Source organism: Electrona antarctica (genome assembly GCF_951216825.1).
Source record: "Electrona antarctica genome assembly, chromosome: 16".
In the NCBI taxonomy this organism is placed as follows: Eukaryota; Metazoa; Chordata; class Actinopteri; order Myctophiformes; family Myctophidae; genus Electrona; species Electrona antarctica.
Window position 1 is genome coordinate 11,363,842 of NC_136797.1, and position 26,090 is coordinate 11,389,931.

A 26,090-nucleotide genomic window follows, 5' to 3' on the forward strand; every position below is an offset into this window, starting at 1 on the left:
TCCCAAACCTTTTCATGCCAAGGACCCCCAAATTGACATGTATTAGCCCGCGGACACCCATTTGAAAAAGATATGCCCATATACCATTACCCCCCCACTTGAGAAGAATTCTATGGCTCTAGCAGTGATTCTCAACCGGATGCCCATTTAATGGCATTTCTATCTCTGGGACCCCCAATTCATATGGTAAAATCAATATTAATTTAACTCTGAGAGTGTACAAATGGAACCTGTTAGACCCATAAGGGTCCATTTGGTTCTTGTCATTTAGCTGGGGACCCCCTGAAACTGCCTCAATGACCCCTGGGGGTCCCCGGACGCCACCTTGGGAACCACTGGCATAGAAGAGATGGAATGAGTGCATATGGACTGTGTAGCTACAGTATATAGGGATGGAGCATGATTACCGATACCCGGAAACATCTGATAACAAGCTTATTGAGTACCCGTTATCAATAAGCTTTGGGCTTATCAAGCCTGTTATGGAGCATAGTGGCCCATGACGTCATCATGTTTAAACAATCAATACAAGAGGCAATCAAGAAATAAATGTAATCATCCATGCTGGCACAAACATGTCTGTCTAAAAGTGTATTGATACCTGCCAACCAGTGCTGTCCGGGGAAACACAATTACGCTTTTAAAGTGACGCTGGGACGGTACACATGGGCTCGATAAGAACATCGGGACGTATCTCTCAAGACATAAGACGTTGCTGAGCACAACATGTTTTCTGTTTTCGCACTGTTGAATCTGTACTGGACTTTAGTGGAGGAGTTTTGGGGAAAAATAAAGACCCTTAAATTGCATTTCTGACTGTTCTTGGAGCCTTGGCCCTTTGGGCAACTTTACAAGTGCAATACACCATTCTGTTGTAACTGTCAGTTGAGTATGAAAAGGCTTAACAGTTTAATTGACTAAATCTTTCATCATGAACTCATACAGGTGAGGTGGGGTGTGCACTGTGTAGACATGTTTGGGTTCGTGGGTGGGTGTTAGTGGCAGCAAAATGCACATTTTCCAATGACATGTGAAGCCTTCCTTCCGTGTGGGCGCACACACTTACTTACAAATGGATTATAGATTCCCGCCCTGGCATTAAAGCTGCTATAAGCAATAATGTCAAAATTGTAATGACCTTTTTATTTTTTGGTATTCAGACAGCTAGCAATGGGTAAATGCTCCCATCTTTGAATGCAGATTGTGGCCCTAGATGTGTCACAGAGACTAAATATTTTTGGGAGCGTTTTACTCATTTGCTGGCTGTCTGAATACCAAAAAATAAAACACAAACTGTTGACATATTATTGCTTATAGCAGCTTTAAGGTCTGCTGCATCAAACATGATTATTGATTTGATGATACATGATATTATTATTTGTATCTTTTTTTTTTTAATATTGTGTTTGCTTACTATACCACCTCTCTCCAACCCCACCCTGCCCACCTCATTATATGTGGGAGACATTATAATGGCTAAAGCCGCCCCCTCCCCCCTGGAGCCGTCCCTGATTACCACACTTCACTCTCCAATCTTTTAATGTTTGTCTCCCACAGAAGATTGAAAGCAGAAGATAAGTAATCTTCTCAAGAGAAACACAGCTATTCAATTCTGAGGACCTTCTCACAATGAGGAAAGGGGGAGTGAGACCTCCATGTTATTGCAATACATTTCCTAGCAACTCCAATAAGTGCCACCTCTATAAATTAACATTGGTTCTTTCTTAGATTTGCACTGATGGTACTGTAGTTAATAGTAAAAAAAATAAAAATAAGTCACTGCCTGCAATGCTGCTATACAGCTGTAATGTTGAGTCCATCATGTGACAATAATAGCACCTTGAATGTTTGTTGAACCATCAGAAATGGTGTGCCGAGTGCTGACACACACACACACAAAAACAAACCTCTCTCTCAGACCCCTCCGTGTGGGCGTGGAGAGACAAGCGCAGACTTGAGGCAAAGGAATGACCGTCAGTCAATCTAACCAAAATGTTGTTCTCCAGACTCCAGGTGCAACTTTCAGTTCTCATTCCACTCTTTATACGTAGGGCCAGTCTGTGTGAATTGTATAGTCTACTCACGTACTATAAGTGTCAAAAGAGAAAATTAACATCACGTTCAGATGAAAGATGATGATGTATCCGTCTCTATTTCCTTCGTGTCTCAAAGGACTGGGGCGCTCTAGACTGCATCAGGAGGAGATCCCGGATCGACAGCGGAGGAGCTGTGTGTTTTTGGTGTCTAATGCGCAGGCCGGACGCGGCTTTGTTTTGTTGAAAACATGAAGAAAGCCTTAGCAACACTAACACATGTTGTGTCTGAATCCAGGTGAGCCACAGAGAACAAAAGACACACTGTCACAATGGACCCTTAATTTTCACAGCAAACATTTTGACAGGTAAATGCAGCTACCCATTTAGGAAGGGAGACCAGATTCTACAAATGTCTTCTAAATCGTTTTCTGATAAACCTATGTTTCTATGTCAGTGGACTTCTCAAACTATTTCATGTCAACCAGACCCCAAAAATTATATGTAATTGGCCCCCCATCTGAAATTATGTTGTTCCAGGGACAGGGACCTCCCCAGAAGCAAACATTTGAGTTAAAAACGTCCACTGCAAATCTATATTCAAAGATTTGCGCCACATTTTCACGATTTAAAAAAATAATAATAATCAGATCTACAAGCTCGTAGCACGGCACTCGTGTCGCGCTATGAGCTTGTAGATTTGATATTTTTCAACAGCTAAATTTAAAATGATGGTTTAAGTGGTTAAACGCTGAAGCGACACAGATGCGTTCGTGTAATTGTGTGCAATTCGTAATTGTCTTTCATGTAAGTGTCTCTTTGTAAAGATGAAACGCATCCATTACTACGGTATTTACTTTCAGTATTACTTTACCCGTCATCGTGTCTGCTGTGAAAAGAATCTGTTTATAGTTACAGTTGGAGGCCATCGATATTGTCCTTTTTCTTTTTGCTGAGGTTTGCGTGATCTGCGCAAAAGGACAGTTAACCCCTTTTGGTGTTTTAAACATTATGTTATAATTTAGCTATTGAAAAATAGCAGATCTACAAGCTCATAGCGCGCAAAGAAGTCATTGAACCCATAATGAGTAATTGTAACTATACAGCCAATATGTGTGATTTATTTTTGGCGGAGAACCATTCATGTAACTTCTACCGTATATGTCTCTAAGAAAACTACTGAACCTAATGGTGAGCATCTGTGTCTGGTATTCCTTTCAGTTGCTTATTCAGATATAGCCTACTTATTATAAGTGTGTGACTTGACTTCACATAAATGTGTTCCGTGACCAGAGGTCTAAATTAACTTTGAGTTATTTTTAGTTATTTGTACTTTACATGAGTATTTCCAATTTCCAATAGTACATTTTGAATCCAAATATTGTACTTTTACTCCACTACATTTATTTGAAAACTTTAGCTATAGTAGATTGTGATTATTATTACAAAACATACATTAACCACTTCGATCTTATACATTTCGGCTATTTGAAAATAGCTCTACAAGCTCACAATGCGCCGTCTGTGACAAATGTTTCTATGAAAATGTTCAATCACAGGAATGAAGACATCCAGCACCATGGAGGGAAGACTAAACGGTTCTGCCTCCGATACTTCATCCCGTCCGTATGCTTACTTCTTCTCATCTCAACGTACACAATCTGGGACAGTGAGTTCCTGCCGTCGTGGGGGGCCACTGTTATGTGGAGGCATGACAGTATAATAACAAATGCAACAACAGCGACAAAGTACGAGGACGCCGCGCCGGCGTCCCCGTACTTTGTCGCTTATCCACACGACTACCACTTCACCGTGGACGAGCCAGAGAAATGTGAACAACAGAAGCCTTTCGTGGTGCTGGTCGTCCCGGTCGCTCCCCACAACAGAGCCCACCGTGACGCCATCCGTAGGACGTGGGGCAGTGAGAGCCCCGTGTCGGGCAAAGTAGTGAGCCTGTTCTTTTTGTTGGGACTGCCGACAGGAGAAGACGCAGAACGAACCCAGCGGCAAGTGCTGGAGGAGAGCAGAGAGCACAGGGACCTGCTGCAGGGTGACTTCCTGGACTGCTACAATAACCTGACCATCAAGACCATGTTGATGCTGGAGTGGCTGGACTCTCGCTGCTCCATGGCCTCCTACGCCATGAAGATTGACTCGGACATGTTTCTAAACGTGCACAACTTGGTCGACATGCTGCTGAACGCTAGCAAGGACGAATATATGACCGGATGTGTGTCCAACGTAGCTGTAGTTATGAGAGACCCGGGCTCTAAATGGTACCTGCCTGTTGAGGTATTCCCAGAGTCGCAGTATCCTCATTATGCATTAGGACTGGGCTACGTTATGTCCTTGGACCTGCCTGGAAAGCTTGTGGAAGCATCCAGACACGTTAAAGCTGTTTACATTGAGGATGTATACTTGGGTTTGTGTATGAGATACCTGGGTATAGCACACACCGACCCCCCACATCTGTATTCATTTAATGTGGTCCCTGTGCCTTATAGTCACTGTGCTTACTCCAGGCTAATAGCCACCACAACGTATAACAACACTGATATTATGTCATTGTGGGTAGATTTGAAAAGACCAAGTCCTGTTTGTTGACAGAGAATATATCATATTCTCTGCTGTCGGGGAAGAAACCACCTAACTCCAAAATTTTCTGGAAATGAAGAAAACCTTTATATTTTTGAAAACAATACTGCCTCATCAAAGGTGGTGTTGTGACTTTATATATTGTCAATTACTTGCATGACAGGGGGAGAGGTGTTGGTTACTTTAGCAGACAGTTTGAGGGTCCAGTGGAGTTAAGAGGTTTTGTAACAACACACAGGCGTAAAGGGTGTTCAATAGCACTGATTTATGGAGAAGGAAAACTCAAAAAGGTGTAGTTTCCTCCTGTCAGCAACGATTATATTAAAGCACTACAAAGCAAGTACATGGATACTGTTTTTCTGTATGACATGATGCCATGCAGTATGGTCATCAGATCAATGTTTACACTGATCTTTCCCAAACATATTATGTAATGGGAAATACTGATTAAATAACTAACAAATAGCATAATACAGTATACAGTACCCAGACATTCCAAAACACCAGGTATAGTGGCTAAAATGGAATAAATACATATGTAAGCCGTTTATTAAATCTTTAGCTATTTTCTAGGGATGTCCCGATCAAGCTTTTTTGCTCCTGATCCGATTCCAATCAATTGATTTTGAGACATACCGATCTTTCCCGATCCGATCTTTATATTTTTATATAACACTTATGCCATATCACAATAGCAAATATCCTAATGTATGTCAGTCTAGTCTAGTCTTTTGTGTTGCCTTTCAATTATTGAAAGGCAAAATGGGACTATACTTTTATTAGAATGTCTGTCATTGTGTTTTTCTTTTTCTTTCTATGAAAGCATGGAATCATAGCAAAATAATTATGTATTGGTTAAAAGTGAATACAGTTCTACAGCTTATAGAACTGAAGTCAAGTTAAGACTCTTAAATTAAAGTATCTCTCTCATTCAGAGAGAGTACTACAGACACCTATGCCATCAAGCAGGTGTCTTTCACGCCTCTGAGTGTGACTAGTCTTTGTTTGATGATCTCTGACTGGGACCAGAAGGAAAACAACTAGCATAAACACAACAGTTTTTACAAAATCTCATTGCTTATACATATTTCTTTGAGATTTACATTAGACAATTAAAAATCCGATCTTTTCTCTCCGATTTCCGATCACCCGATCCGATCGGGAAACCCTACAGTATTTTCAGAATTCTTGGTCTCCAACATGATCTGTATCTGTAACCACTTAAACCCCATTACACTTATACTAGCCTATATTGTCTCTGTCAGGAGGAAACATTTAACAGAGTTACTTTTCATGATGAAAGAAATACAAAATAAAAAACGCAGTAGCTTGATCACGTACGCAGGCCGTACGCAAAAAACTAAAAAAAGTTAAAATATGTAGACAAGACGTTTCTGCCTGACGGCGACAAATACTTTGTTGAGCCCTCAGCGCTCTAAATATCCTATCCTTCTTCCACCTCTACACCAAATCTCTTCGCTGAAAAATAACCTAATGTTTGCCTATCATGACATGACATGAAAGCTTGGGTTAATCCACCACTGCCAACTACAACATGACGTCATGCTGCGGTGCTCAGCGCTCACACAGTACATCTCTCTGTTTTTACTAACCACGTGGTCACCTCTTCACCGAAAACTGGACTGAATAGGCCTTTATTTGTCTGGTTATACAAAGGTATGTAAAATTATTTTATAATGACACATGATTCATAATTATCAGATTCTATGATGTAATACACATTGTTTGTAATATATTGATGGTGTGGTACAGCATGTGTTGATTTATTTAAAAAAGGGAGTGTGTGCATGCACAGATTCGTAGCGAACGGTGCCGGAGATTAGCTGGTAACAGACGGAAGGATGGACACACAGACGGGGGAGCGTATCTGTTTGTTCCCTCAGCCCAGCCACAACCCTATTACGTAACCGAAATGGTCATCTAAGGTCATCACTCTCCGCTTGCATGTAGTGATGACCTTAGACCTTAGATCTAAGGCTTAGAATGACCACGGCATGAAATTACGTTTGGCGAGCCAGCGTGGTCATGTCGATGCACAGATAACAAAAGGTTAAGAAAGGTTAAGAAACACAGCTGGCTTAGGGCTCTTTAAGTTTAACTCAAAAATCCTTGCCATTAAAGGTGCCGGCATGATCATCTAACTAAGGTCATCACCACACGAAGGCGTGTAGTGGTGGTAAGAGCACGGGACATGGATGGCAGTGTGATTAGGGGGGTTGTGCATGAGCCAGATACTTTGGCTTAGGGGTCGAGGCATAAGCCTGCCACTCTGGAACCTGGAGAAGAAAACAGGGAGGGAGGGTTACTGGAAACTATGCATGCCGCCATTTTTTTAAAATGTTTTTTTGTGGTTTTCGCCTTCATTTTATGTTTTATAGAGGGACAGACAGCAGTAGGCTGACAGGAAGAGAGATGGGGGGGGGGTGACGTAACCTAGGGGTGACATGGCTACCGGCCAAGGTGCCTGGACCGCTGAGCCACGGCCCAGGCCACGCTGCCATTTTTTAAACTTGCATTTGAATACCCCAGTGATTGGCATGGTAGGAGTGGACAGCCTGATTGAAGGCTGGTGAGTGGTTGGCACGGGTGGCACAAGGATGGAGTTGGTAATGGCTGGTGGAGTTGTGTTTGGTCGTCCTCTGCTTGGTCAAACCTCCCGGACCTCAGTTGTTCCAACTCCATTTTGATCTGTACAGACAAGACATATGTACATTATTTGAATAATGCATCTACATTATGACAGATCACACTACTAACAGATATTTTCATCTGTTAACTATATTCTCCTAAGTCCTAAAGGAATATTGAAATGTATTTTAAACTAGAAAGGTCGCAATTTTAAAAAATTGCAAAGTGTGGTTGCCGCAGTGGCTTACATATGCCCCTCCCACTGATATTGCCAGCCAATTACAATGTCGCGTCACCCCTGCGATCATGCGTAAGTAATTCGGATGGAATTTATCCCCCCAAAAAACTTTTTTTCTGCAAGAAACGGTTAAATTTTTCGCATTTGCGGCGCCCCCTATGGATGAAAATGGAATCGCTTTTGGCTTTTGGTTGATTAAACCACCCGCAACATCTGATTCAAATTTGGGATGGATTGGACATTCCGTTCGTGACTTTAGGCATTTTTTGTAAAATAGGCCCCTCCCACTAACTTCGGACGACGATTAAGGCCGAACGATACGGACAAAACAAATTCAAAAAATCTGAAAAAAATTGAAACGCGGTCCGATAGGTCCAGAGATCATGTGTACCGATTTCTGTGAGATTCGGACAAAATCTGTAGAAATAGAAAATAAAGGTGTGTTTTGAAGAAAAATCAAAATGGCGGAAAATCTATCCTGACGCAAATGGGCGTGGCCTATATGGGGAGATGCGTCATTGCCCAAGGAATCCAGGGCAAAAATTATTTAGATTTTACGACCTACGGTTCAAGAGTTATAAGCCAAAACGTAAAGTGGGCTGTTATAGCGCCACCATGAGGCCGACCGATATAATTATAAGTTAATTAATTTTAGTAAGTATTACGAATTATCCCTCCAAGTTTTGTAACTATAGCCTTTACGGTCTCCGAGGAAAAAATACTTGAACGTGATTTTTCGCATTTTCCCATTCATGTCAATGGGGAAATTTAATTCACTAATAAATTAATATCAATTAAACTATACAACATTTCTCTTAGAAATGAGCAAGCACACCATTCCCAATTTTTCCGGTCAATTTGACATATGGGTCAAGTGCGTACAGTTAAAACTGTGGGAGGAGTAGCGTTTCAAAAAAAAGGTTACTCCAGTAAAATAATAAAGTGTTACAAGTACTATAGTCTGGTTGCCTTTGGGCAACCACACTAACTAGAAAGGTCGCAATTTTAAAAAATTGCAAAGTGTGGTTGCCGCAGTGGCTTACATATGCCCCTCCCACTGATATTGCTAGCCAATTACAATTTCAAGTCACACATGTGATCATGTGTAAGTATTGTAAGGGATTTATGCCCCCAAAAATCATGTTTTTGCGACAAACGGTTACATTTCTCGCATTTGCGGCGCCCCCTATGGATGAAAATAGAATTGCTTTTGGTACTTGGTTGATTCAACCACCCGCAACATGTGATTCAAATTTGGGATGGATTGGACATTCCGTTCGTGATTTATGGCATTTTTTGTAAAATAGGCCCCTCCTACTATCTTCGGACGACGATTACGGCCGAACGATACGCACTATAAAAATTCTGCAGTTGGTGTTTTAATCGGATAGGTCTGGAGATCATGTGTGCCGATTTTTGTGAGATTTGGACAAAATCTGTAGGAGGAGGAGCCAAAAGTGTGTTTTGGAGAAAATTCAAAATGGCGGAAAATATATCATGACGCAAATGGGCGTGGCCTATATGGGGAGATGCGTCATAACCCAAGAAATCCAGGGGAAAAATAATTTTGATTTTACGACCTACGGTTCAAGAGTTATAAGCCAAAAGGTAAAGTGGGCTGTTATAGCGCCACCATGAGGCCGACCGATAACATTATAAGTGAATTAATTTTCGTAAGTATTACGAATTATCCCTCCAAGTTTTGTAACTATAGCCCTTACAGTCTCTGAGGAAAAAATACTTGAATGTGATTTTTCGCACTTTCCCATTCATGTCAATGGGGAAATTTAAATCACTAATAAATTCATATCAATTAAACTATACAACATTTCTCTTAGAAATGAGCAAGCACACCCTTTCCGATTTTTCCGGTCAATTTGACATATGGGTCAAGTGCGTACAGTTAAAACTGTGGGAGGAGTAGCGTTTCAAAAAAAGGGTTACTCCAGTATAATAAAGTGTTACAATTACAATAGTCTGGTTGCCCCTTTAGGGCAACCACACTAACTAGAAAGGTCGCAATTTTAAAAAATTGCAAAGTGTGGTTGCCGCAGTGGCTTACATATGCCCCTCCCACTGATATTGCCAGCCAATTACAATGTCGTGTCACCCTTGCGATCATGCGTAAGTAATGATCGCAAGGATTTATCCCCCCAAAAAACATTTTTCTGCAAGAAACGGTTAAATTTTTCGCATTTGCGGCGCCCCCTATGGATGAAAATGGCTCTGGGTTGATTAAACCACCCGCGATGTGATTCAAATTTGGGATGGATTGGAAATTCCGTTCGTGATTTTAGGCATTTTTTGTAAAATAGGCCCCTCCCGCTAACTTCGGACGACGATTAAGGCCAAACGATACGGACAATAAAAATTCAAAAAATCTGAAAAAAATGTAAACGCGGTCCGATAGGTCCAGAGATCATGTGTACCGATTTCTGTGAGATTCGGACAGAATCTGTAGAAATAGAAAATAAAGGTGTGTTTTGAAGAAAAATCAAAATGGCGGAAGTTCTATCCTGACGCAAATGGGCGTGGCCTATATGGGGAGATGCGTCATTGCCCAAGGAATCCAGGGCAAAAATAATTTAGATTTTACGACCTACGGTTCAAGAGTTATAAGCCAAAACGTTAAGTGGGCTGTTATAGCGCCACCATGAGGCCGACCGATATAATTATAAGTTAATTAATTTTAGTAAGTATTACGAATTATCCCTCAAAGTTTTGTAACTATAGCCCTTACAGTCTCCGAGGAAAAAATACTTGAACGTGATTTTTCGCATTTTCCCATTCATGTCAATGGGGAAATTTAATTCACTAATAAATTAATATCAATTAAACTATGCAACATTTCTCTTAGAAATGAGCAAGCACACCATTCCCAATTTTTCCGGTCAATTTGACATATGGGTCAAGTGCGTACAGTTAAAACTGTGGGAGGAGTAGCGTTTCAAAAAAAAGGTTACTCCAGTAAAATAATAAAGTGTTACAAGTACTATAGTCTGGTTGCCCTTTGGGCAACCACACTAAAAAGTGTTACAACTAGAAAGAAGCAATTCTGGGAAATTGCAAAGTGTGGTTGCCTCACTCGCTGATATAGGCCCCTCCCAGTAATTTTTCCAGCCAATTACAATGTGAAGTCACCCTTGTGATCATGCATAAGTCATTCGGAGGGGATTTCCCCCCCAAAATCATGTTTTTGCAATAAACGGGTAATTGTTTTTGCAATTGTAGCGCCCCCTATGGATGAAAATGGAATTGCTTTTGGCTCTGCGTTGATTAAGCCACCCTCGACATGTGATTTGGATTTGGGATGGATCGGACATTCCGTGCGTGAATTGTGGCATTTTTTGTAAAATAGGCCCCTCCCACTAACTTCGGAAGACGATTACGGCTGAACGATACAGAAGATCAAAATTCTGACTGTGCCGTTTTAATCGGATAGGTCCAGAGATCATTTGTACCAATTTGTGTGCGATTTGGACAAAATTTGTAGGTGGAGGATCCAAAAGTGTGTTTTGAACAAAATTCAAAATGGCGGAAAATCTATCCTGACGCAAATGGGCGTGGCCTATATGGGGAGATGCGTCATGACCCAAGGAATCCAGGGAAAAATAATTTTCTTTTTATGACCTACGGGTCAAGAGTTAGAAGGCAAAACGTAAAGTGGGCTGTTATAGCGCCACCATGAGGCCGACCGATGTAATTCTAAGTTAATTAATTCTTGTAATTATTATGAATCTCCTCCCCAAGTGTTGTAACTACAGCCCTTACGGTCTCAGAGAAACAAATAGTTGAATGTGAGTTTTTGCATTTTCCCATTCAAGTGAATGGGGGAAATTAATTCACTAATTCATTCATATCAATTAAACTATACAACATTTCTCTTAGCAATCAACAAGCACACGATTCCCGATGAAGTCGGTCGATTTGACATATGGCTCGAGTATGTTCGGCAAAAACTGTGGGAGGAGTAGCGGCCCAAAATAAAGTTTATACAGAATAATAAAGATGAAAAGAAAGATGAAAAGAAAGAAATAAAAGGTAAGGGGAACAATAGTATGGTTGCCCATAGGCAACCACACTAATTACAATAGTCTGGTTGCCCTTTAGGGCAACCACACTAATTACAATAGTCTGGTTGCCCTTTAGGGCAACCACACTAATTATAGGCCAATAGCCCTGGCCTTATGTCCAAAGTACTTGAGACAATTCTACTGAGTAGATTAGAGAGGTCAATTTTGTCTGCTGATAATCAATTTGGTTTTAAAAGAAAACATGGCACTGATTTGTGTATTTTTGCTCTCAAAGAGATTTTAGATAAATACGGTAGGCAGAACTCTACAATGTTTGTATCTTTCATTGATGCTTCCCCGGGCATTTGATCGCATTAATCATGAAAAGCTATTTTCTAGGGGCACGGTGGCACAGTTGGTAGTGCTGTCGCCTCACAGCTAGAAGGTCCTGGGTTCGATTGCCGCTCGGGACGCTGTGGGTGCTGGCGGTGTGTTTCCTCCTCCGTGTCATCAGTGCCCATACCCAAGGCGGGGTTGGCGAAAGGGCCCTTCTGTGTGGCGTTTGAATGTTCTCCCCGTGTCCCCTAGGGTAGGTACCCTCACAAAAAACATGCAGTAATCCTGGTCTCTAAACTGCCTCCCCCTGGCCAGCCGGGGCGCCTGATGGAGGGGAAAGGAACTGGTTGGAATAACGTGTTCCTTCCACGCGGTACGTCCAACCAGGGAAACTCCCCCCTGTCAGGTGTAAAGGAGCAACTTGGACACTCAGGCATGAAGGAAGCATGAGTTAAAGTCTGTTGCTCTCCCCATGTCCCCCATATATGGGGACTAGGTTGGCGGAGGGTGTGTAGAGCCCAGGATCACATTAGATAATTGACACAGGGGTGAAAAATGGGTTACAAAATCGTGGGATAAAAATTATAAAGTGAAAAAAGAAAAGCTATTTTCTAAACTGATACAAAGAGGGGTCCCCAGGTTCTTAGTCAGAATCCATGAGTGTAAAATGGGGAAGGTCAATGTCTGCTCCCTTTCATGTGACCAATGGTGTCCGGCAGGGGGGAATTGTATCTCCTTTTCTTTTTAATGTTTATATGAATGACTTATCATTGTCTTTAAATACATGTGGTACAGGGTGTAGGGTTGGTGACTCACTAATTAACCACCTGATGTATGCAGATGATTTGGTCATTTTCAGTCCGTATAGTGCTGGTCGGTCGACAGAAGCTGTATGCCCAAGCAAACATGCTGTGTCGCAAATTTAGCATGTCCTCGGTTCCTGTGAAGATATCGCTCTTTAGATCCTTCTGTACACCGCTGTATACTGCACACCTATGGTGCCGCTATAGACAAAGCATCATCAGAAGACTCACAGTGGCCTATAATGATTGTATGAGGCTGCTGTTGAGAGTGCCAAGAAGCTCCAGTGCTAGCCAGATGTTTGTTAGTGTCGGAGTACCTGTTATGTACATTTATGGATTACATATTTACTAATTATGAATATTAATAACCCAACACTTTAATGTCTATCTCCGTTGTAAGGGGAGGATTGTAAAAATACCTATCAGTACCTAACTGCTCTGCTGTACTACGTAACCTTATGTACAGGTTCATGTGTAGGGCATTCGAGTCAATGCTGTAATAACGGACCCTACACGCAGTTCGGGTCCGACAGTGGTGAATGTGTAGCCTGGCTAATAAGCCAGACTAATATCACACAACACTGTCGCGGTATATTAGGCAATTTTTTTTTTGCCAACGGCTGATTCGGTCTGGTTTATTAACCAGGCTAGTGAATGTGGCCAGTGATCTGGAAAGTCTGTGATTACTTTGGATTTTCCACACACACACACACACACGGTTCATGACAAGATGGTCCCAGTGCATTCCTGAGATTCGTTTTTTTTTTTTTAGATGTATAAAGATGCATTTGTGTGAAAAGGGACATTTTAGGAGACATGATCGAAGGCCATTTAATTATTATACTGATAAATCTGCAGTTGTCTAATGAAAATAGTCATAATAATGATGTAAATAATACAAAATTGCGATGTCATTGTAAGCTACCTTCCTAGCTTGTTTACAGGGCAAAAAATACCATCACGGCATTTCCACGAGCTGATCTGTTCCCCTTAGCTGACGTCCTCCCGCCCCCTCCCCTTGCAGCTGCCAGCTGGTCACGTGATACCCTAACAGTCACTGTTTCCACACCTAAAACAGCCGACAGCCGCGCACGTCTTAAACTGTGGCAGCTTATTTTCCGAGTTTTTAGACAGCTGGTGGATGGAAATTGTAGTTTGATAGTTAGATAAGATTAAAAGTAACCTTGCGTAACCACTCTTTCCAAATTAGTAGCCAGTAGGGTTGATTTCTGGTTCGGATAGGAAAGATGGCCGGGTTTGACGGTAATGACCGGCTGTTTCGTCAGTTTCGTCGTACAAAACAGAAGAGCAACCGTATCTTCCCGGATAGCCCGGACGTTCACACAAAAAAAAGACAGTTAGACCTTCTTTTCAATGAAGTTATTTTCAAACTGGCCAATGTTAGCGAGAAGCTCGAGTCGATGTACAGTTACGCACAGCAGGTCAGCTACAGAATACGTCCCTTGGCAGAGAAGAACCTGGTGACTCTGTTCGAGTCCTTCCTCCCTAGACTTTGGGTCGTTTTCAGGCATGTGAATAAGTACCTCCGCAAAACGAAACATGACTGCTACTACACAGCCCCCCTACTTCATTTGCAAGGTAGGCTCCACTGAACATGACTACTGTAAGTAATTTGTATGATGTAAACAAGTCGTGACTGTCGTGTGCTTTTCATGGTGTCGTAGCCCCATATTAGATCTGGTCCATAGAACTTTGCATTATTTCTAATGACTAGAGCTATGGATCAGAGCTAGCCCAGAGTTCTAGAATGTCTTCGTTGTTACGTAACATACAGTTGGTAGTGGTACAGTAATTATTCCACATTACAGGAGCCATTGAACAGTGTCCTTACAAGGACTCCTTGACATGTGATAAATGCTCCGTTTGTACTCACCCATTAAATAATTCCAAAGACGTGGAGAGTGGAGACAGTGAGATATTGTCCTCTATTTCATATCCATGTGAAAGTTCTGGCACAAAACGTGTATTTAGTCAAATATCTCCACTTTTTCGGAGTACCTGTAGGCTAATTATCATGTCAGAAACATCATGGGTGGCCAGTATAAAGTCAATTGTCAATATCATTACAGTATCATGATCAGTATCATGTTAGTATCATGGTAAGTAGTAGTATGAAGATTCATGATCAGTATAATGTTAGTATCATAGCAGTGATTGTACAGTAAAAATCACACCCGTGTGAAGTGAGGGGCGCTCTTATCATTTTACCAGATTAGGTGATGTAATGATGATGTAAAACAAACTGTCAAAACAAACATTCAATTCTCTTTATGGTTAATGGCATTTAATGTTTGTGTTAGGGACAAGATGACGTAAATTCTCCCTTCATTGTCAATGGCGTTTTTAAAACAAACATTGAACTAAAAACAAACCTTACACCCTCTTCATTGTCAATGGCGTTTTTAAAACAAACATTGAACTAAAACAAACCTTAAACCCTCTTCATTGTCAATTTTAAAACAAACATTGTTTCATTACACCTGTATATAGAAGGGGCTATAGCGCCTCTCAAAAATAAACAATAATCTCTAGATTCCTTGGATATAGAGCGTCACAGTCCCGCCCCCTACCATGGCCCAGGAAATGAATCACAATGCATTTTTCCCATAGACATTTCAAAAAGTATTTATTTAAAGACCTTTTAAGCGTTGTACGAAGCCAACTCGAGTCGTGACAAATCATGACAACACACACAATATTTTGGACCAAACAAATAATTACATAGAAGACAACAAAAAAAGTGTTGTAACCTGCCGTTTTTTTCTACTTTCTAATTCTTTGTTTGGCCCGAAAAATTGTGTTTGTTGTCATAATTTGTCACGACTCGAGTTGGCTTTGTCCGCAGCGTAAACGTCTTTAAATAAATACTTTCTGAAATGTCTATGAGGAAAATGAACGGAGAAGCATTTCCTGGGCCATGGTAGGGGGCGGGACTGCGACGCTCTATAAACGGCTACGGTTGCAAGGGTCATATGATCAAGATGGATCCGTCAGATTTGTTTGATTCCATTCGGCTACAATTTCCTTTTTTTCTTTTAAAGTTTGCATTGGCTTTGTCTCTATCTCTTTAGCCTTCATGATTCAGGAATATGGACCGCCGCCACAAAGCACTGGTAAGACAAAACTATTCTGTAAAATGGGATTCTGTCCCCAAATTGATCAATCCGCTGTTGAGGCATTGCGTTTGTTTCCCTCTCCCCTCGCTGTGGAGATAAAAAAAAAGAAAACAGAGGTACTCGGACCAGCAGGTGTATGGGTAAAATGTAAATGAAGGCCTGAGAGGTTAGCTAACACTCTCCTCTCTCCTACTTTAGATGTTCTGGACTTCAACCGGGAGGACATAATGGGAGTCCTCCCGACAACTGGTAAGACCGAACCATCCTGTAAAATGTTCTTTGTTTTGTCGCCAAATGTTTTAGTCTTGGTGGAGTTAGCGTTTAGGGAATGCAACGCATTTGATTTTGTTTTCCCCATCCTTTTTGTTAGGGCTAGGCGAAATGGCAAAACATACCACTATTTTTTCCCATTTTGAGTGATCCATTGTCATGTTTATTATTATTATTGTTATTATATTATTATCCTACATATAAATAAGGAAACCTCTGTCCGTCAGTCAGTCAATCACAGTCTGTTCTACATGGTTCTCCTCAGTGGTTGAGAAATTGATCTGAACTTGCACTCAGGCATTGACCATTAGCCTATACTGCCCTATAGAGCGTTGCAGACCCGCCTTTCATGACGACGCCAGGCCCAGGAAATAATTCCCAATGCATTTTTCCCCATAGACATTTCAGTATTTATTTAAAGACGTTTACGCCGTGGACAAAGCCAACTCGAGTTGTGACAAATCATGACAACAAACAGAACATTTTGGGTTTTAACCTGCCGTTTTCTTCTTCTTTCTAATTATTTGTTCGGCCCGAAAAATTGTGTTTGTTGTCGTGATTTGTCACAACTCGAGTTGGCTTTAAAGGTCTTTAAATAAATGCTTTTGAGGAAAATGAACAGGGAATAATTTCCTGGGCCCTGGTACGGTTACGGTTGACTGAGACGCTCTATTATGCACATCGTCAGGAAGCCTGTTTTTCACTTTCCCATTTGTATTAATTAGCGATTTAGTGTAATCACCAGAGATTCGGCCTGTGGGATCGGTTGTCTTAGTTATGGTCATGGTCTGCGTTGTCATGGTTATGAATGACAGGATTAACCGGGTCATTAACGGATAATGGTTGATTTTTTATTTATTTTTTAACCCAAAATTAAATAGAGGTTTCACCATGTTTAACATAACTCCAAAGTGTGCATGGTTTTCATATGGTAAATATATGAACTTTGGCTAAAAGCATGTGTTTAATCCACTACCTTGTTAACAACTCGAGTTGGCTTTGTCCGCAGCGTAAACGTCTTTAAATAAATACTTTCTGAAATGTCTATGAGGAAAATGAACGGAGAATCATTTCCTGGGCCATGGTGGGGGGCGGGACTGCGACGCTCTATAAACGGCTACGGTTGCAAGGGTCATATGATCAAGATGGATCCGTCAGATTTGTTTGATTCCATTCGGCTACAATTTCCTTTTTCTTTTAAAGTTTGCATTGGCTTTGTCTATCTCTTTAGGCTCCATCGTTGAGGAATTTGGAGCGCCGGCAATGTACCCGATAAGACAAAGCACTGGTAAGACAAAACTATTCTGTAAAATGGGATTCTGTCCCCAAATTGCACAGCAAGTTCTGACGGAGGAGGCTATTTGATAGTATGATAAAGTTGTTGTTTTATGTTAAGCACATAGACATATATAAAGGGCCGGCTAGATGGCTCAAGGCGGAGTATATGACGTAGTTCACCCGGCGGCCATCTTGCTGGGGTGCTACAGTATAGTATGTTCTATGGCAGCTCAAACAAATACTCGTAAATCGCTCAAATCTTGACGGATTTACAAACGGATTATTTTTATTACAAACGTTATCAACGTGGCTATGATTCAGGATGCTTATCTGCTTAATATTTTTTATATGAACGTCATATAAAAGCATACAAGTATGCAGACGTCTGATGTTTATAACAAACCAAACCGTTTGAAAATCGGTTGAAAATTGAGCAAGTTATGGTTATTTAAAAAGTACATGCCCCATAGACGCAATGTTATGCTGCACCCCAGTAAGATGGCCGCCACGTAGCGACGTCGCTATCCATTGGCCAGCAGCACGGGTAAGCCATCTAGCCTGTGTTCAATAATATTTTGCCTCTTCTCTTGGCCAGTTCACACTTGTAAAAGACACTTGAATGGAGAATCATTTCCTGGGCCATGGTGGGGGGCGGGACTGCGACGCTCTATAAACGGCTACGGTTGCAAGGGTCATATGATCAAGATGGATCCGTCAGATTTGTTTGATTCCATTTGGCTACAATTTCCTTTTTCTTTTAAAGTTTGCATTGGCTTTGTCTATCTCTTTAGGCTCCATCATTAAGGAATTTGGAGCGCCGGCAATGTCCCCGATATTATTATCCTACATATAAATAAGGAAACCTCTGTCCGTCAGTCAGTCAATCACAGTCTCTGTTCTACATGGTTCTCCTCAGTGGTTGAGAAATTGATCTGAACTTGCACTCAGGCATTGACCGTTAGCCTATACTGCCCTATAGAGCGTTGCAGTCCCGCCTTTCATGACGACGCCAGGCCCAGGAAATAATTCCCAATGCATTTTTCCCCATAGACATTTCAGTATTTATTTAACACTTTGATTGCTACAAGATCTCGACAGGCCTATTTGGATGTTGCTACCGTTTAACATTGCACAAAGGCCTTGTTCGGGGGCCCACAGCAAAATGTTCTCTTATAGCGAGAATCACACGCATACATCAAAAGAAAGCTGAACTTGTCCACTTCAATTTAAAAAATACATTTTGATTTTACCATGTTCCATTCTGGAGATAGACCTTTTTGCAACACCTGCATTTGCCTGGAAGTGGTTATCTTGAACAGCGAGCAGAGTTATGGATGGTTTAAAGTCAGAGACATTGACAGGCAGATATAAAATTGAACCCAATAAATATCCTATACATCCTATACACCGAATGAAAGCCCTGAATGTGTACTTTTACGAGGAAAAGAGTAAACATTGATCCCATGTACAGTTAGACAGTAATTGGTTTTTGAATGCAGCTTGTGCCCACCAGATAACTTCAGAGAAGACATGGACGTGAACTCCTCAATATTCACAAAATAAGGCCTATAGCGACATATAAATACTATATACCGTATGAAACAGAAGACTCTCTGCTTTCATAAGAAAAAAACTTCTACTGTAGTAATAATAAAAATCACACCCCTGTGAAGTGAGCGGTGCAACTGTTCTCTACAGTTGCACCGCGCAACTGTAGAGAACAGTTGCACCGCTCACTTCACAGGGGTGTGATTTTTATTATTACAGTAGAAGTTTACAGACCAAGCTGTAAATAAAAGGTTTACATGACTTTCTGTCTCAGTCCGTATATAGCGAGCTGTAGTGAATAAGTACAGAACAGTTGCAACGCTCACTTCACAGGGGTGTGATTTTTATTATTACAGTAGAAGTTTACAGACCAAACTGTAAATAAAAGGTTTACATGACTTTCTGCCTCAGTCCGTATATAGCGAGCTGTATTGAATAAGCAGAGAACAGAATATGGGACAGAGTTGCACCACTCACTTCACATGGGTGTGATTTTTATTATTACTACAGTAGAAGTTTTTTTCTTATGAAAGCAGAGTCTTCTGTTTCATACGGTATATAGTATTTATATGTCGCTATAGGCCTTATTTTGTGAATATTGAGTTCGGGTCCATGTCTTCTCTGCAGTTATATCTGGTGGGCGCAATGTGCAATGTAACCAATTTATGACAAACTGTACATGGGATCAATGTTTACTCTTTTCCTCGTAAAAGTACACATTCAGGGCTTTCATTCGGTGTATAGGATGTATAGCATATTTATTGTGTTTATTGTTATATCTGCCTGTCAATGACTGACTATAAACCTTCATAACTCTGCTTTATTTAGATGATGATGATGATTGCCTCATTGTCTTGATCGCAAAACATTGGGGGGGGGGGGGTTCATGGGCACATTGGGCAGCAAAAGTCTTGATCCGTACGGCTATAAAAAGTCCCATTCCACCGTTCGGTTCAGAACTATAGTATAACGGTGAGACGCGTTGTCATCAACAGCTGATTTTGTTTTTCAAGCTAGTGAAGTATATTTACTAACAAGAGAACATGCCTGGGCATGCAGGTTGGGGGCGATGGAGGAGGAAAAAAGATTCACCCGGCTGTGATGTCGACGACAACGGATCACAACACCACGGTTTAGGACGCGGAAAAGTTCGTTATACATTACACCCGGGTCGATTACGTCCCCGATGCGTTCATTGCGGTCTTATCACTACAATTATAATGAATAAAAGAGCGTTACAATCACACGTCCGAGCGATCTCCGATTATGACGGTTCTGCATGGCGATACGTGATCCACCAACGGCACACTGTCTGACGTCTGTGTCTGTTGTCGTGGCGGCCCCTCGATACTGTGGTTAGGTTAGTTCGTAGTATTATAGGCTCGGGGATCGTTTGGTCGCTACAGTATGAAGAAGGAAACATGCATCTGTCCATGTGTGTTGCAGACGTTATGCAATGCAATGCCGATCGGATCCGGTGCATATGTGTTTAGGCAGCGATCCGTTCGTTTTTTTCCGAGAGACAGAGCCAGGACAGAGCCCCCATCTCGCAAGGCCCTCCTCCTGCAGGAGAAACAGGAGGGGAGGGGGGAATCGAGTAGTATAGTGTTGTGTGAAAGCCAATAGGTGGAGGAAAGCCTGGTGAGGCGAGGTTAGGTGAAATTTGATTATTTTCACACACCGACTGGATCATTCCATTGGCGCGTCCATTTTACACTGGCTTAGTGGCTTCTACACGTAAAGCGGCCCGCCCTCCTGTTTTCAGGAGGGGAGGGTTTTTTTTTTTTTTTTTTTTTTTTCTGATCACGTGAGCGGGACTAAGCCGCAATGATAGGGGGATGGTTCTTCATTGTCCGGGTGGGTAAAAAGATGAATGAAAGTATGCTATAAAAAAGTGATTAAAACGTATGGATACGTGGTTCGCACCCGACGTTTGATTAATTGATAATGTATTGATACGCGATTCACGTCGGCTGTGTTAAAGACGTTTACGCCGTGGACAAAGCCAACTCGAGTTGTGACAAATCATGACAACAAACAGAACATTTTGGGTTTTAACCTGCCGTTTTCTTCTTCTTTCTAATTATTTGTTCGGCCCGAAAAATTGTGTTTGTTGTCGTGATTTGTCACAACTCGAGTTGGCTTTAAAGGTCTTTAAATAAATACTTTTGAGGAAAATGAACAGGGAATAATTTCCTGGGCCCTGGTACGGTTACGGTTGACTGAGACGCTCTATTATGCACATCGTCAGGAAGCCTGTTTTTCACTTTCCCATTTGTATTAATTAGCGATTTAGTGTAATCACCAGAGATTCGGCCTGTGGGATCGGTTGTCTTAGTTATGGTCATGGTCTGCGTTGTCATGGTTATGAATGATGTACCCACAGGCTATGGGATTGTGATCGGGATAAGTTGCCTCTGGGACAATGTACACACAGACACACAAAGCTGGGCATAGGAGGGGCGCTATGTGTTACATTAAAAACCTCACATAGTCGCTCAATGTAATAAATGTTCATAATGTAATAAAGCCTCATATTGTTGCATCGTAATAATGAGTACCGGTAACCATATTAGTCCGGCAGCAGACAGGCTTTTGTTTAAAGTGGGACATTTGGTATATAGTCTTTTTTTATTGGCCTAAAATATCGTCTATATACATACATTAATGAATCCACTTGCTGACCGGCTGTCACTATTGGGCAATTTTTTATACCCTACCATTAACATCCTATGGCAGGCAAAAATGTCAAACTTTCCTTATGCTTTAAGTAGCATGTGTGTGACATGTCAAACTTTTCATGATTCTGAATCCATTCCAAGCATTAGTTTTGAACAAAAAACACACCTTGGGCTAAAAACGGCCATAGCCATCATGACAAATGTGATGAGGTCAGCACATTTGGGCAAGGGGGGGCAAGTGTTGACTAATCATTACAAGTAGCTCTTATTTTGAAGAGGAAGTCCGTTACGGTTGTAACCAACTTTCATGTTTAGGGATGTCGGTAACGGATAATTTCCCAGACGGTTAGCCGACAGGATTAACCGGGTCATTAACGGATAATGGTTGATTTATTTATTTATTTTTTAACCCAAAATTAAATAGAGGTTTCACCATGTTTAACATAACTCCAAAGTGTGCATGGTTTTCATATGGTAAATATATGAACTTTGGCTAAAAGCATGCGTTTAATCCACTACCTTGTTAATGCTTACAGCCCGTCAGTCCCTCCCTCCCGGCATCCTGATCTGAAAAAACGACTAGGGATGTCAGGGGAACCTGTGAACATTGCTGGAAGTTGGTGTGCCTGCCTACCATATACAGGAAAAATCTAAATAATTTGTATTCTGAACTGAGTGACCTCAGTTAAGTAGCTTATCTCCTTGACACTCTAGAACGAGATAAACTTACCTTTGCACAGGTAGCCATGCCCGAGAGAATGAGATTTGATTAATTGGCGTCTATCCAGCGTTTAACCAATTAGCTGCTCGTGGCGGAACGTTCCGTCTGAAGGAACTGCTTCTGGCGTAATATTCCGTCTGATAAGCTTTATTATTGATATCAAACCGGATCACCGATTTCTATCTTTTCATTATTTTGGCTTGGCCTTTCCTTCTTTAGCAATCCTAGACCGGGTTGCGCAACCGCACTGCCGTCCACCTCCCATTATACAGGCTGACTAAAAAGCTGAATAACTCGAAATCTATGGCGCTCTCCGTGGTTTGGATAAAACGCGCAATGTTCGGAGATCTAGATGGAAACATTGGCGCTTTCTAGAGCAAGGATGGCTTCATTTTAGCTCGCTAGCATTGACGCTATTTATTTAGCATTAACATGGGCGCCCAAAACAGGATGTGGGTCCTGCGTGTGCAGCATTGAAATGGCCTCGGCAGCTGCTCGGCAGTCTAAGGTTGGCTGTGCGTCCAGCAGGTGGCAGTATAAGTGTGTAATAATTTGCATTTTTTTAGCATATTTAGCTAACCACCTCTATCGTCCACGTAAACGGCCAAAATCCCCCTGCACAGCGTCTTTATTGGCTCAAAACGAGATTCAGCACGTAAATCATTAATCCAGTCTCCCGCTAATGAAAACAATGATCGCAGGGCCAGTAGGCCTCATTGTGCCCCTTCTTCGCTGCGATTACATTTGAATACGGATTTGAATACGGCATAACTTGACATGAGCGTAATGTACACAGTGCACTCATATGTTGCTCAGCAGTTGTAGAACTTACAAGTTGCACTCAGAAGGTTGGAGTGTTTGCTCCTCAGACTGATGTATCTCTGTGTGTGAGATACATACTGTAGGCATAGGCAGTTTTGTTGACACTATAATAACTACCCCTCCTTTCCTTTCTGCCTTTCTTTCTCCTCTCCAGAAGCGGAACAGTATTCTACAGCTACGGTCCCCTACGATTTCAGTACATACCAGCAGGTGAGGGAAGTACTTGAGGTACTACGTGTCGCACTTCTGCAAGTGCAAACCATCAAGCCTACAGAGATTCTGGACCCTACGGCGACTCTGGAGGATTTCGGCCAGGAAATGGATTTCGTCGAATATGAAATGGAGGAGTGCTTGGGCGAACTGCAACGGGATGAGAGGAACACTGGTAAGGGGTTTCCGTGTGTTGTGTATAAATATATATACAGTTGTGGATGGTCCCAATGGTGGTCTCATTTGAGTTGTTTGTGTACTTTAGTAGAGTGGGACATCACCTTACGATGTCATCTTGAATAATTAACAGATGCTAATTTAGCCGATTTAGTCCCATTCATTGAGCCCTAAAACCTAGGGTTAACTTACAGTAGACACCAAAACCTCCTAGGTTGATGAGTATAGCCATTTTAAGAATAAGAACCCGTCAGCCACCAAATGACGCCTTCCCAGCCCAACTTGTTAGCGATGGTTTTTGAATACCTTATGCCCATACCGAACATCAAAAATCACGCAAGAAATTACTTTATTTCTATCATTTTCTTAATCTATGATGTTATGAAGACAGACAATTTTCGTTTGTAAAATATTCCTTAATGGCGAATGAAGAATCCAAAAACTACAAAGAAACTTGATGAATTGGAAGTAAATCAGAATCGAGATCAACAGAACAACATTATACAACTAAAAGCGCTATTGTAGCGCTTTTCCTCAAGTGCTCAAAGCGCTTTACAATGTTTCATTCATTCATTCATTCATACATTGGGAGGTGAAGCGGCGCACTGACATGCGTTGCAAGTTAACACATTTATCGCTGATGTTTTCGATCATAATCATCTCTCTGCAGCAGTTTTTCACTAACCTTTGAACCCGGTGATTGGCACGAAAGTCTGCCTTATTTCCTTCTTTGTTTAGGTTCTTTTAGATTTTGCATGATTTTACAGATACAAATGTCATTTTCAAACATGAGTGACATGTTTAACATGATTCTGTGATGTCTGTGAGAAGCTAATCTCACTCCCTGTTGGGCCGATCAACATGAAATTGTGCACGCACACTCCCAAAATCACTCTTGCCCAAAAACAAATGCAAACAAAGCTGATTCTGCTAATAGAACATCACAAAACCCAGGGATGCATAAGAAAAATAAAACATTTTTACCATTTGAAGATCTTGATCTGCAAAACCATTCCAGGTTTTCTTACAAAAAAATAATACTTCCCTAGGTGGAACATAGAACCAAAAGGTTCTATGTTCCCCGCTCCTCCAAAAAGAGGTTCCATGTTCCTCACTCAAAAAAGGTTCTATGTTCCCCACATAACTAAGTAGGCAGGAGTGTTCCTTTAATGATTAGGTAAGCAGAAACGTTTTTTTCCCCTGTAAAAGTCTCCTTTTATTGATTTCAGGTTTCAGCTGTTACAATTCCAAACATGCAAACATGACCGACTTTAATTAACTTCCGTCTAAATTAGTAGCTTAATCCCCATACTGTACATGGGAATGCCCCCATATTAGAGTTCTCATCGGGCCAGAAAATTAAGGCCCGGCCCCAACTGATCAGGCCCGAGGCCCGGCCCTACTGATTAGCAAACATTTTAGGCCCGGCCCGGCTCTAAAACGTCGGGTCGGGCCTGGTCGGGTTCGGGCAGAGTTTGAGAACTCTGTCATGTCACTCTGAATATAGCCGAGAACACAATGTTCTCGGAGTCTATTTTGAAAATTGACAGAGAAAATAGGCAAATGCAAAAGTTGTATTCTGATTAAATACTTAATTTTTTACTGGGGCATGTAAAAGAGGTGGAGACAAAACCACTGCTCTAGTCTCGTCTATACCACCAGGGTGCCCTTAGGTCGCCCAAAGGGCAGGTTTCTGATAGTAATTTCACCCCATTATGTTCCGTTATGTGTGTTTAGAGATTATATTAATAATTTGAAATTCAAAATTTATATTTCCTGCATTTTTGGGTGAGCCGGGAACATAGAACCTTTTTTTAGAGGAAAATGGGGAACATAGAACCTTTATAGCTAAATGGGGAACATAGAACCTTTTTTAGTTGAGTGGGGAACATGGAACCCTGGGAACATGGAACCTTTTTTGGGTAAGCGGGGAACATAGAACCTTTTTTGCGGGGGTAAGTGGGGAACATAGAACATGGGGAACATAGAACCTGGGGAACATAGGTACGCTCCCCAATAGGTGTTATTACTTATAAATAATGCTGTGTGATTATATCAATGTGGGAATCTAATTGTTCTCTCTGCCTCTATCCCCCCCCCCCCCCCCCTTTTGTCTCTACTAGTGACTCATTCTGTATTCAGACTGTTCTGAGATCCTGAGGTCCTGAGGAATGTTCAAGTTTAAGAGACACTCGACCTCGCAACGACAAGAACGAAACTGACATACGTCGAAGCCACGGCCCTTCTAATTACACATTGGTATACCGCCACCTACTGTACCGGAGTTGGCACAGGCATATATATATATATATGCCTACTTCAGGTTTTATTCAAGTTCACAATTATTATTAATAATAAACCAACCGAGACGGAATAGTGCGTGGCAAAAAAAGTTCAAAGCCACCGACCGAATGTTTGGATTTAAATAATATACGAGTCAGTTGAATATTTATGCGGAGCTTGTTTGTTTGTTTGAAAAATACCCGGCGAACAGGGGGCCGCGGACACTTTTAAACATGTCACGATATAGAGACATTACAGAATATGCAAACGTCCGCATGGTCCATTTGGATCTGTTG

General features: G+C 41.5%; 2 protein-coding genes across 4 annotated transcripts in view; one reads left to right on the top strand and one right to left on the bottom strand.

The window, feature by feature from the left end:
• Positions 1-26,090, bottom strand: part of sardh (sarcosine dehydrogenase) — a 134,230-nt gene that overhangs the window by 91,773 nt on the left and 16,367 nt on the right. For 2 of the 3 annotated variants that reach the window (XM_079524996.1, XM_079524995.1), the window contains one exon: positions 7,174-7,337. The exons of the other annotated variant lie outside the window; for it this stretch is intronic. In XM_079524996.1, the coding sequence (XP_079381122.1) occupies positions 7,174-7,331 (158 nt within the window). In that variant the 5' untranslated portion in view covers positions 7,332-7,337. The remainder of the gene's footprint in view (positions 1-7,173; positions 7,338-26,090) is intronic. 3 annotated transcript variants of the gene reach the window in all.
• On the top strand, positions 2,176-4,968 carry LOC306939558 (beta-1,3-galactosyltransferase 1-like). The gene is made up of 2 exons (XM_079524150.1): positions 2,176-2,331; positions 3,593-4,968. The coding sequence occupies exons 1-2, from the start codon at positions 2,285-2,287 to the stop codon at positions 4,635-4,637; spliced, it is 1,092 nt and encodes a 363-aa protein (XP_079380276.1). The 5' UTR covers positions 2,176-2,284; the 3' UTR covers positions 4,638-4,968.